This window comes from Euprymna scolopes, chromosome 7 (assembly GCF_053919585.1).
Source record: "Euprymna scolopes isolate OS-2025 chromosome 7, ASM5391958v1, whole genome shotgun sequence".
Lineage (NCBI taxonomy): Eukaryota > Metazoa > Mollusca > Cephalopoda > Sepiida > Sepiolidae > Euprymna > Euprymna scolopes.
Genome location: NC_136488.1, coordinates 94,432,976 through 94,447,238, shown reverse-complemented (window position 1 = coordinate 94,447,238; position 14,263 = coordinate 94,432,976). Strand labels below are relative to the sequence as shown.

The following is a 14,263-nucleotide window of genomic DNA, read 5'->3' as shown; positions in this document are numbered from 1 at the left end:
GTTCGCTGTTGTGTCGCAAGGAGTTGCCAATCATTGCATCTAGGTAGATTTTAATGCTTGTTCAAAATCCCCTCCCCCATGGAAAAACAAAACAAAAATCTATATGATGTACACACCTGTGATGGAAAGAAAATATTGTATACCAAAAATCTCATAAATTGATTAAGTAGTTTCATTTTTAAAATAAGAAAAACCAAATTTTATGGCTAACCATCAAACGAAGATCTTGCAACACTTTCTTAAAAGCTGTCTGAAGGAACAAGGAAGATAACTCTAAATAATTTTTGACTTTAGAAAATATTCTTAATATAGAGGGGTCATTGGGAAAACTCGAATTCGCTTAAAAATGATTTTCATCGTACAAATAAAACTACTTGATCAATTTATGTGATTTTTAATGTACAATATTTTCTTTACCTCATGGGTATGTACATGATGATTTTTCTTTTTATTTTGTACTGGAGGAGGGGGTTCTGGACAACGGCTCAGATTTCCTTCAGGATTCACCAAGCAGCTGCAAATTGTATGAAAAGATCTCGTCAATTATGCTTAATCAAAACTTAGTATTGATGAGATTATGGATTTTTACACATTCAGCAACTCAGTTGGTTCAGCCATGTACAGTGTACCATCTCTGGCATCAACTTCATAACGCATCTGGATATCTCTGACACTAGGAAGCATGGTAAACTAGAGAAGACCTAGCTCGAGTGCATAGGAAGTGATATAACTACTTGTAATCTGACTGATGTTAACCATTTGGATCGAACTACATAAAGAGCAGACGTGAGACGTCAGGAAGACTCGCAACACCCCTAAATATCAAAAATCAAATAAAGAAAAAGTCATCTAAAACAGAAAAGTATGATTATTTAACAGTTTCAAATGAATTGCCAGATATGTCTAGTTATCAAGTTTCCTTGAAATTTGTTTGGAAATTGAAATTAGTATAACTATCTCGGTTTTTTTTTTTTGTTATACACAAGAAAATGCGGTATATTTTATAAGAAATGATATGAAATGATTCAATCAACTGTTTTCTTTTTCTGTTGAATAGGCAAACTTATTACGGGCAATTGATCCAGATAACGACCATGGAACAGATGGAATGGGACCAGAGGCAAAAAGATTAAAATCAAAGTAAGGCATTTTTCTTTAATTAAGCGTCGTAAATAGTGCATAATTTTATCCTAATTATTTTGAAAGTATAATAATTTGGTTAATTAATAGGATGATGATAACCTTGTTCCTGCATCACCTCTACCACCTGTTACTCTCTGTTTGAAATTCTGCACTGTTGGTTGGGTTGAGAATTCTCCTGATTGGCTGCATTGGGCGTGCAGCAACCAGAAAGGACAACCTTTCTATCATGCATGGTAATCTATGTGATCTGATAATTTTTATCTAAGTGAGTAGAATCTCTGCATAGAGCTCACAAAGGGTGTGTCTCGGTATTGTTTGGTCTGCATGAAATTCTCCTAGTTGGTTGCAGCTATTCGTTAACCTGTCGGATTGCAAATTTTTAACCCTAACATTAACAACAAAACTCAACCCACCCTGTGTGAATGCTGTTACAATTACAGAGTATAGATCTTTTTTTTTTCTTTTTTTTTTAAAAATCTATCTTGTATTTTATTTCAATACTAGCGGGGGGGGGGGGGGTACTCGGCGTTGCCCGGGTTTTTAGAGGCGTGTGTGGTTGGGGGGGGGGATAAAATGAAAACAAAGTGAAGTAATAACCCTGTTTAAATATTATAAAAATAATGTTAAAATTATTTTTAAAAAATCGTGGGTAAAAAAAAACAATTAAAAAATTGAACGTGTTGCAATACGAACGGTCCGGCGGTGCCCCGGTGTTTGAAAAATCTCAAAAAAGTTTGAAGGGGGTGTGGAGGGCTCAAACTCGAATCCTTGAGACGAAAGCGCAACAAAAAAAAAAAGAATGTGCTGAATTAACTAAAAAGTAAATTAGGTCAAATATCAATTCCGCAGTGAAGTTTGTTTTGGTTTAGTTTCAGTAGTCCCGCATCACACTCAAATTCTAAATGATTTTTTTGTTTTCTCGAATTTATTTGGTTTAATTCTAATTTAAGTGTAATGCAAGTGAATTCACGATATCGTTGCGATGTAATAATAAATAGTAAAGAATGAATTCTTTGTGTATAAATAAATGTTGAGTTGAAAGCACTAATAAATAAAGGTCATAGTTAGATTTCACGGTTAGTCGTAAAAACCGGTTGGTCACACAGGTTGCGTCTTACACTAACTAAAAAAAAAAGCTAAAAGAAAACAATAATAATAATTGCGTTTTCGTTTTTTATTTTTTTATTTTAATATGGAAAAAAAAAGCATAAATCAGGGGAAAAAGATATAAAAAACAAAAAAAAAAAAACGGCATAAATAACCCTGTACGATTCCAAACCGGTGTTTCCTCATACTGTTCCATGTGAATGCGTCCGCTGCGGTGTAAATGGGTAGCGGGGAAAGGAGGAATCTAATAGAGAGAAAAGATGTTGCAACTTCTATTGAATCTAACCGATTTTGGCAGTGGACTCTCACCGGAAAAAATATAGAAATGTCCCATTGTCGAGGAACTGTAGAGGTAATAGGCTTATAGCACATCTCAGATAATATGCTACAGTTTGTTTGCATATTATGTCATGATTTTTAATCCTATTAAGGTCAAAGTCGGAGGGGAAAAATAAGTTCATCTTATTTATATAGATAGATATAGAAGATAAGTTTATTCAAGGGGACATAACTCACAAATACTAACATATTAGATCAAGTTAGAAGAATTGGTAAATGACTTCTTTTTTTTTTTAATTTCAGTGAAACGAAAATGAATATTGTTAAAACATTTAAAAAAAATGACCTACCATCTTAATTCAACATACAATTACTCTGAATTTTGTATGTTCTGTGTTTTGAAATGTAACTAATGAGCTATGAATCTAGTTTCCTTTTTTTGAAAAGAAAATACAGTTTTAATACAGAGGGGAAATAGTGTAGATTTTGTTCTTATCTGTCTTTCTAATTTTCTAATGGATATTGTTATAAATTTGTGTTTCTTAGGAAAGATCTTATTGCCCAGGAGCGTGAAAAGAAGAGAAAAAAGGCTCAAAAGAAGGCTCAGCGTATGAAACAACTTGAAGAAGAAAGAGAAACAGAAAAGAACAAATGGTTGGATTTCAATGCAAAGGTAATTATTTAAGCCCATTTCTTATGTAGGAAGAGATGAGATCAACTTAGTTAAATAAAAATTGGACAACTTTAAGAACCGTGCATGGTGAACCTTGTGTTGAAATTTAAAAAGTAACTATTTCAGATGCGAATAGATCAAGTTAACTGTATGAAACAACCATTTTTTTCTTTTCATGTATAAGTTATAAATAATGGGACAGTATATATAACAGGGACAACATTTATACGGAGGATGAGACATTTAGATAACAATGCACATGGCGATGACAACGATTCTTATTAGTTCATATTAATAGAAGGCTGATCTAAGTGAGAAGAGAGACGTGTAATACAGTTCTTTTAAACATGGAAAAGGGAAATACATTATTGAGGAGGGGGACTTAGTTACGCTTTGGAAGGGTGGTGTTTCATATAATGTTCAATATTCAAGATGGCAGATAAAAACACATTACCTTTCAGGTTGAAAGATGACAACGAAGACAAAGGTTTACAAAATACATGATGACATTTATTCCACCAGCCAGCCAGCTAATATGATGATCAGGAATTCAATTGCCTATCAGATATATTTTCTTGTTTCCTTTTCTGGTTGCTTCCAAAGGGGTTTCAGCTAACTTCATTGCTTTCGCTCCATTCTGAACTAACTCCCGAACTCGACTCTGACTGAACTGACTCTCTGAATATATTGTAAATCACCTTTCTTTGTGATGTCAAAATGTGCTTCAGCCATGTGAGAGTCCTCACGTGGATTCTACATATTACACATTTCGACACACCTTTGCAACACAAAGAAAATTCCTAAATTGAATTATTCATTCTCCTAACATAATTAATATATTTACTTATTTCTCAACACAATGGACAATTGCTCTACATTCCTAAAATCGTATCCAAATAGCAATATGTATTCACTTTTAACTTTTGATTACTGGGTTCAATTTTAACCTTTTCCTTTAATAAATATTATTTCAAAACTTATTTACATCGTTCCTTTAATTACTGGGATTTGTCCCCTTCCATATATAACATAATTTTCAATCTATCAAATCCTAAAGGTAGGAGTAACACCTGATTTCCTAGATTAGAAATTTACCTCCTCCCCCATTTTTTTGTATAATACATACAATTGTAGCCCAATGATTACCTCCGTTTTCACACTACAAAAAAAAACAAAAACAACACAAGTTGTTGGTATAACTCACTTGAGCTCTGCGTGTATGATATCACGTAGCATAGAAAAATGAACTCCAAATGTTATCTGTTGATAGCTGCCTGGATGTGTTGTCCTTGGTGATTATCTTCTCAGGCCAACTTGCTCTTGCCCGACTTTTGCTTCAATCTATGTTAGAGGATCTCCAAGTCACCAATTATCATCAACTCCTGAAAACTAAATTAACATAAAACTTCTAAATATATTAACTTCAGGATTAAAAATCCTATGTCCAGATCTTTTCTCTTACTCGGCCACACTCAGCTGACTACCCACCCTCCATCCAATATTCAACTTGTTGCTTTTGTACTCCTTGGTGAATCATTTCTAACCATTGTTATGGTGTTTTTTGTTTGTTTTTTTAAATCTGACAATTTTTATCCATTTTTTTTTTATGAATCACTTCCTAATGGTCCCCAGAGTTTGCATCCGTAGTATCACACAATGGAGATTGTTGCTTTTCTGTCTCGGTTTAAAAACAGCTGCTTTCAGGATTTTTAAGGCTATAAATGGGTTGACAATTTACAATGTTGAATTCTAAAAAAAAAAAAATGTAGAAATGTAAGTAAAAAGAATGATGTATGAAAAATAACAATTTCTAAAATAGCAATGTAAAAAAATAAAAGAAAATGACATTTAAGTGCAATTGTTTGGATTTATCTTGCCTTTAGTTCATTTTTATTTGCCAAGTAGTTTTTCTTTTTCATGAATTTGGTATCGCCGATGTTATTAAAATAATCGTCTTGCTAGGATTCCAATTTCTTTTCATGTTATATAAGACAGGCAAAAGTTTAAAGAAGCTACAAGTAACTGTAAGAAAGACGTAGCGACAGCTAAAACAGTATATACTGAAGCCACCAGAAAATGCATTGAAGCACAGAAATTAAGAACTCATGATTTCTGGAAAATCTACAACAGTGTAGTAAATAATAGGAAATCAACAATTCCCCCTCCCCTATCCAACAATCATGAGGTTGTTTGCACAACAACTGAGAAAGCTAACATGCTTGCCCGTCAGTTTGCCTCAAACTCTACTTTGAACCCAGCAAACTACTTCCTCCCTGATTTTCCTTTGCAGACAGAAACTACACTGATCTGAAAATCGCCTCTTCTCAAGTACATGATATTATAAAAACCTACACATCTCAAAAGCATGTGGACCTGATCTCATCCCGGCTGTACTATTAAAAAAATACTCTGCTGAGGTTGTTCCAGTTTTTTCCAAACTTTTCAACAAATGCCCTAATGAATCTTGCTTCTCTGACTGTTGGAAAACTGCTTCTGTGGTACCAATTTACAAGAATTCTGTTAAAAGAATTGTCCCATTAAATTATCGTCCCATTAGCCTCCTCCCACTTTTCACCAAAATATTTGAGTCCATAATTAATCAAGCTCTAATCCACCACTTTACAGTTGCTAAACTTTTGTTGGGCCAACAATATGGATTTAGGCAAGCTTGTTCTACTGCAGATATCCTAACTGTAATATCTGAACGTATATACCATGCACTGGATAAGGCAGGGGAGGGGAGGGCAGTAGCCCTAGATATATCTAAGGCTTTTGACAGGGTATAACATGGTCTTTTCATGAAAATCAGATCCTATGGTATTACTGGATGAATACTTAACATAATTAAATCCTTCCTAAATAAGAGAAGAAACCAGGTTATCCTCGATGGTCGTACATCTAAATATGATATAAATGCGGGTGTACCTCAGGAGTTGATCTTTGGACCTTTATTATTCCTGATATTCATAAATGACCTCCCTGATAAAATAGTCTCCGAGACGGGCATATTTGCTGACGACACCACATTCTATAACAGGCACGAGGGGAAAACGGATGAACATATATTCAAGGCAACGGCAGAAACCTTAGAGGAAGACCTTCAATCTAATGGAATGGGGAAAAATTGAATGGTAACATTCAATGCTACCAAGACTAAGCTCATTTCCTTTAATAATTACAAGAAACCTTCTCAACCACTAATAGCTATAACTAAAGATACATTACCTGAAAGTACTTCTTTCAAACTCCTCTGCTTAACGTTCACAGGGAACATGAATTGGAACAGATACATCGAGAGTATTGCCAAGGTTACTGCAAAGGTGGGCTCTCTCTATAGTGCTAGAAAGTTACTTACGCCTGAAAGTATTCTGTACCTCTACAAAGCTACCATCCGCTCATGTATGGAGTATTGTTGTCACATCTGGGCTGGTGCATCTGCTACTAGTCTCTCCCTCCTGGACAAGGCTCAAAAGAGAGTTGCCAACCTATTAGGTCCTGAACTGTCATCTAAGATTCAACCTCTGTCCCATCAACAAAATGTTACATCCCTCTGCCTGTTTTACAAGTATTTTAATGGTGAATGCCCTGACAAACTACAAGCACTTGTGCGCCCCTCGGCATAAATACACCAGACAATTCCCACCCCTACACAGTAGAGATCCCTAGATATATGAAAGCCTTCTACTCTAATAGTTTCTTCCCCAGAACTACTAGACTTTGGAATTCCCTTCTGGGCTCCTGCTTTCCCAACTGTACTGACATACAGAAATTCAAGTGTAATGTAAACAGACATCTTACTGCCCAACTCCCTACCTAGTATCCCTGCAACTTATGTCCCTGAAAAAAAAAATGAATCTAATATATAAGAATATTAGCAAGAATCATCAGCTCTTTTGAATTTTTAAGGTTCCAAAGTAACCATAACTATTGTTTGGACTAACAATAACTTGATTTAGTTACTTTCATTTTTATATTTTTACTTTAATTTTTTAAAATGAAAATTAAAAGAATTTTTTTTTTCTTTAGAACTAGTATTTTATCTGCATTATCATCTTATACTTAAAATTATCATTTGAGTTTATGAAAGAATGTTTTTGCTTTTTTTTCTGAAAGGAAAAATTTTCTTCATTAAGCCAAGCACTAAATAAAGGGTGGCATGAAAGTATACAGTTGGCAATACAAGAAAAACTACATATAAAAAATAATGGTAACATGGCGTGTAGCATTACCAAATGAAATGATATCTAATCAAACAAGATTTAGTTCATTTGGAACCTTAAAATACAAACTTGATGAATCATCTTAGTGTTGGCAAAAGTATTGATGAAAAAATATGAATATTTCAATCATTTAAATTTTTTTACTTTTTCCAGGTTATCATTTGAAAAGGAAAATATTTTTTTTTTTTTCTTCTTTAAATAAAAAAAAATATTGAATATGACATCTGATATGATCTCTTATGAATTTTAAAATTATTTGCTTGAACATAAATCTGAACCATTTTATGCTTTATAATTTATTATTCTTACGTCAGAATAGTTGACTCTGACTATTTTATTTTTTATTAAAAAAAGTATTTTTAATTTTTCAGACGTTTTCCAAAACAAACAAAGGAAAAGTGAAAAAGTCGATATTTGCCTCACCTGACAACATCAATGGAAGAGTGGGCATTGGCACATGTGGTACGGGAGGAAAACCTATGACAGAGTATCACCCACAAGAAAAATGGAAGAAATAAGGGGGAGAATAGTTTCACCATCTTCTCATCTCTTTTCTGTTGGACATCCCCTTCTCCTCTACCCACACATGCATAATTTTCTTTCTTTTTATATCCTTTCCTCCTCTTTCTCAACACCATTTTGAAAGCTGGTGTTGTTGCCTCACTAATGTACATAAAACATTTTGATATCTGTTATCAAGTTTCATCTTTTTTTAATGCTTTTTTTTTATTTTTAAGGATTTTTCTGCTGTTTTTTGTTTATGTGCCGAATCCTTTACATCAAAGAATTCTTTCTCATGCAATCGTATAAGTGTAGGTATTGGTAGACTATATATAAATACATACTCTCTCTTTCTGTCTGTCTCTCTCTATATATGTACATACATATAATGTTTCAACGTATTGTACTTAACAGGAAGGCCCAGTTCTTATAATATCTATACACAGCTGTTTCATCATAACAGCTCTTCAGTACAGCAAATCTTTACATATATGTATAAAAACCCGCATTACTTGTTCAACACAACATCTATTTTCAATGTTTCATAAATTAATAATGATGTATTTAATTTAGAAAATTTAGAGTGCTCTTGATGTTTCAAATACTAGTAAAAAGGCAGAAGCTATTCACAATAATATTCGTAATTGCTCCATTAAATCCAGTTACAAATTTGATTTTTCAATTTTTCATGAATATTAAAAACAATACTTATGCATTGGAATTAGGCAATATTAAAAAAAAATTAGTATTTGTGGAAGACAATTCTAGGATGAGAATTTTTAAAAAATTAGTTTACAAACCATAATATCATCTTTCTTTTTCTCAATTTGTTCATGCATTCACTGCCAAATATCAATCTATTTATTATTCATATATCTATTTTTTTAATATTCATAATGCAATTTCAGATTTTAACTTCTAATCTATGGCCAAATTTCTCTTTTGTCTGTAAAATGGTGGACTTTAAATTAATAAGGAGTGTACATTATTGTTGTGGGTTTAGGAACAAAGTTTAGTATCTGTTCTGATGCTACTTATAATCTATTCTGTTCTTGGTCAATGAAGGAGAAATCCTTCTAAACTTCTGCAATTTTTATTTTTGTTCCAATCCAGAGTGTCCCTTTTTGTGAGCTGGATTTTCCCCACATTAAAAACTGATTTTCTGTCTAACTTTGACCACATAAGGAGGCAAGTAAATAGGAGTAATAAGACAGAAAAAATGTAAATGAAAATAATTGAGTCTGAACAAAGCCAACATTAATCAAATGTATTATTTGGATTATTCTTACAATTGTTGCTCTTTTCACATTTTAGCTGATGCAACCCTCAACCTTCAGGTGCATCTGGAATTTATTCCAAATTTCAAACTAAAGTCTTCATTTAATCTATGGAGGTAGATTGTTCTCATTCTGTCGGCCATGACCTGGTAGAAAGTTATCTTTAATATTGTTTAATAATTTGCCTCATCACCGGATTGTAAGAATAAAATAAAAATTAACACTTCTCCCCGCTTATGGCTGATGGAACAAGAACAATTTATGATTGGATATGATAACAGTTTTGTTTAAAATTCTATATAGATTCTGGAGTTTGGAAAAGGTCAGAGATTATATTGGTCGAAACATGAAAATAACCAAGATGAGAATGTTCCTTGGTATCTGTTCTGATATTCATCTTTCCTGTCCTCAGTCAGTGAAGGAGAAATCTTTCTAAACTAAGACAATTTCTATTTTTGTTTCAATCTAGAGTTGCCTTTTTGGATAGAGCTGGATTTTCTCTACATAAAAAATCGACCCTGTCTCTAACTCATGGGAAATTCAAGTAAATAGGAACAACCAAGATGAGAATAGTAGTTTAAATAATGCAAATTATCAATCCATATCTAAAAAAAAAAAAAAAAATGACAAAATATTTAATAAAATAGTTAAAATAAAAAATTATTAAAAAAATTAATATAAAAAAAATGTCTCATCTAACTTCGACATTTGAACATGGATTTTATGAGTTTCAAGTAAATTAAAGAATATTCACTCAAGCAAATAAATCCAGAATATTTTTGAAGATGCCTTCTATAATGACATTAAATACTCTCAGCTTAAAATATCTGAGCAAATCTGAATCTCCAATGGTACGGTATAATCACATTGAAACACCGGTTCTTGTTAGATTACCACAGTTAAGCAACAGCGAGCCTGGTTAGTACCAGATAGGTGACCAATTTAGGAATTCCAAGTACTGTATATAGGAGGATGTCAACATTTCCTAATGTGTGACTGGAGACATTGTAACTTTCATACTCCCATGGAATTTCCTCCTTCGGAGGAAGCCGCTTAGACCCACATACGGTTAGTGCCCTAATTTCCATTTCTAACAAAGCAGAAATAATAGCTTTCTTTATTACTCTTTTTCCCTCACCATCAGATATCAGGTTTTATGGAGGCTAGGTGGTAGGTCTCTTCAGTCTTAACAGATTCCTCAGAAAACAGTTCTTTTATATAACAAGGATGCATTCAAGAATTAATATTCAAGCCAAAAATTACTTTCTAAGCGACGGTTTAAAGGTAAAAAAAATTGCTTTCAAATTTTCAACAGCCACAAAATAAGCACATGCTACTCATGTTTTATATATATATATATATATATATATATATATTACTGAATTAAAAATGGTCAACTTTATTATACCATGACTATTCGGAAGGGATTTCTTTTTTTTTTTTCTAGGAGCAAACCCTATTAAATACTGATATGTCATGTTAAAATTAGTTTTAAAAAATCCAAAAATTACGAAAAAAATGATTGAGTAGAAGAAAAGATGAAGAAACTGATGAAACTGCATTATTCAGTAAATTTTTTTTTTTTTTTTCTTACAATTATTTTTCTGCTTGATCATTTTTTGGAAGTTTTAATTTCGACATGACGTGAAATAGTAAAATGGATTTTTTGAATATCCCTTTAGTTTTTACTATTTGTTAATTTTTTTTACTATTTGTTAATTTCAGAATGACTTTCTAATTTTGAATAGATCATGATGGTAAAAACATATCAGCCATTTAAAAAAAATTTTTTTTATTTAATTTGTTGACTTTTGTATATTGGAGAGATCTTTCAAAATTCAAAAATAATTTTTAAACCTTTAAACTGGAGATTAGAAAATGATTTCTGGCTTGAATTAATGTGTTCGTCAAATCCAAGGAAAACATGGCATGCATCCCTATCTTATAAGAGAACACAAATAACTTGGTCATCCCCCCCCCTTTTTTTTTTGTCAAATTTATATGTATGAAATGGTTCCTCTTATATGTTTACTGCCTTGTCTTGATTCCGCTGTGTCTCTTTAACATAGATCTCTCTCTCTCTCTCTCTCTCTCTCTCTCTCTCTCAATTAGCCAAATGGTCATGGTGCTATTTGTTTCATATTAGTTGTTAGTATACTTACCAATAGTCATTCTCTCATTGATTGCTTCCTTCTTGAATTTTTTCTCTGTCTCGGTCAACACTACCCCACCCAACCTTTTCCCCTATCACTCAACTCGGCAGGTTTGCTAACAGAAACAACTGCATTTATTTTTATTAGCTTGCATGATGGAAACGTTTGTAAATATGATCAATAGTTCTTTTTACTTGAAAATATAAAAAGGAAGAAAAAAGTGCAAATAAAAATAGTTTTCTTGATTAAATTTGTTGCATTTTCTTTTTACTAAAATTCCATTTGATTTTTTTAATTATATATTTTCAATGTTATATATAATGTATGAAGAAGTTTAAAACAAAATGAAAATTGCAGACAAAACAGTATAATTATCAAATGATTATGATTGTAAGAATCAACCGAAATATTTTGTTTCTGTTTTAATGTGTTTGTATCCTTATTTTTAGTCTGCTGCCATGCATATTCACTATTCAATATACTAATTTTCTATATGTATGTGTTTAATATATATATATATACACACACACACACACATAAAATAGTTATCCACGAACGTCCTTCGCCGGATCTATGGCTCATCAAGGGAGATAAATCATGCCAAATTTAATTATCGCTAAAAATAAAACTGACATGCATGCATGCACACACACACACACACTTTTTTTTTTTTTTTTTAAATTCTGTTTGAACTACAGGTGAGTAATTGACCAAATGAACACTGTTGCAGACTATGGAATCAATTACAACTTATTCAAAATCGTGTTGAGTATTGTATTCAATCATGAACTATCCCCTCTTCCTGAAAAAAATAAGAGGATTGACTCTGTAAGCATATTTTGATGGAGTGTATCAGTCGCAGATGTTGCAGGTGATAAATGTTTTGGCCAAAGAAAGGAAGGGGTCCAAAAGAATTGAAAATATCTGGTTGGACTCTGGCCACCCAAGAGATATTTTGTTTATTTGAAGTGAAATGATTCTCATTGAACGGAAAGTCATGCAGGAACCAGCCTTTGTGAGAAAAGCAATGTCCAAGATTATCTGCAGGTAAGCTTTGAATGGAGACTGACCATTATCTTTGATGGATATTTCGAGTGGTCAACCTCTGGATGGTCGGATAGTGACCACTAACAAATGCCAGTGTTAAGTTTTGAGACATTTGTGTTGAACAAAGATGGCGGCTTAGTTCAGATCAGTAACCAAGATGGCGGCGTGGTTCAGATCGGTAACCAAGATGGCGGCGAAGAATTAAATGCGGTCCGTGACGTAGCAAATGGTGAACTGACTGAATCCAAAATTTGACGATTTTTATAATAATTTTGCGACGTTTTGATTGGTTGTTTAGCACAGCCGTTGGTTTCTCATATCCCCCATTAGAAGTCAAAAACTTTTTACAGCCAGAATCAGTCAGAGATGAAGATTCCAGGAGATTGGATAGTGAAGCAATGTCTGATGCACTGTAATTGTCTGTCTGAACTAGAGCATCTGATTGGAAATAACCCTTTGCATTCAAATGAAATTGGTCAGACTATAGTTATTGACCTGTGCATATAATAATTTATAAATATCACAGAGATCAGTATAGTAATGTGTGAAGCATTCTTCAAACTCCAGGTATGTCACAAGAGTAAAAATGTTAAACTATTATTAATACTGCTAATACTAGAAGCACTCATATTCTCCAAAACTTTGTCAGAACTATACCAAATTTGATAGGATGCATTCCTTGCGTTGTATGTTATGGAGGGGGTGCTCAACATTCTAATATGATTTATATAATAAGTTATAGTAAATTCATGTTTGTACATACGTTATCACCCTTCACTCTTTTCTTTTTAAAATATGGGATTGTATAATTGCTTTTCATCTGATGTCAGTATTGTGTCAAACATGAAACTCAAAATAAAATAAATTTTTTTGGCCTCCAGGCTAAGATACAGGTATCTATTATCTGTTCTGTCCAAAAATGGTACAAGAATATTGTCAGGTCTTAGTTTGTGTTGTATATTCATTGCAAATATTGTTAGATTATGCCGGGGCGACACTGGGTTGCTTAGCTGTTATTAAAATGTTAATGAACATTATTATTGTTTTAACTTATGTAGAAAGAGATATGCAGAGAGAATTTTTGAAAGAAGGAATATTTGGTAAAATATTTAGGTTAACTTAGTTACAATCAAGAAAAAAAATGTGGATAAATAAAATAGGTTTAAAATAACAGAAAAACGTGAGTCAAAAGCCACATCTTAAAAGATTTGAGTTGAATTATGTCATAGAAAGGATTAGTTTGAAGATATACAAACAAAAAAAAGGAGCTGAAACGATAGACAGGACATATATATATATATATACAGAGTGGAATGATAAAATTGTCGCGCTAAAGAAAACACTACAGCTTTATTTTAAAACTTTTATTGAAAAAATCTGTTCCGGTAACTTGATTATGTAGTAGAGTAGACAGCTACTCAATGTAGCTACCTTCAGCCTCAATCACTTTCTTGATACGAATCTGGAACTGGGAGCATGCCTTTTCCACAAGTGCCAGCAAGAGCTCGGCAGATGGTGGCGATCAGACTGGCTTTCGTGTTGTCGAAAGTCATGTTGATGATGTTTGCGACGTATGACCAAACGAATTAGTCCAGCAGATTCAGGTCAGAGGAGGAGGGGGGACAGTGGAAGAAAGGTACAAAGTTGTAGCAGTCCTGAAGTCGAACCCGGGTCTCTTTGGACTTGTGGGCCGGCGCCGAGTCCTGCTGCAACACCCAGGGTCTGCCAGCAACCACTTGATTGCACCAGGGGATCACCACACGCTTCTACATATCCCGGTATACTGGTGTTGACTTCCAAGTCGACTTTGAAGATATGATGTGGCCCTCACTTGAAACCACACCAAAGACCATAACCGTGGCC

At 33.2% G+C, this 14,263-nt stretch overlaps 1 protein-coding gene across 1 annotated transcript in view; it reads left to right on the top strand.

The window, feature by feature from the left end:
* The window catches only part of LOC145279841 (survival of motor neuron-related-splicing factor 30-like), a 37,397-nt gene extending 29,280 nt beyond the window's left edge, over positions 1-8,117 (top strand). The window contains exons 5-7 of the mRNA XM_080131281.1: positions 1,058-1,140; positions 3,076-3,202; positions 7,794-8,117. Coding sequence (XP_079987407.1) covers positions 1,058-1,140; positions 3,076-3,202; positions 7,794-7,940 — 357 coding nt within the window. The 3' untranslated portion in view covers positions 7,941-8,117. The remainder of the gene's footprint in view (positions 1-1,057; positions 1,141-3,075; positions 3,203-7,793) is intronic.
* The last annotated feature ends 6,146 nt before the right edge of the window (positions 8,118-14,263 follow it).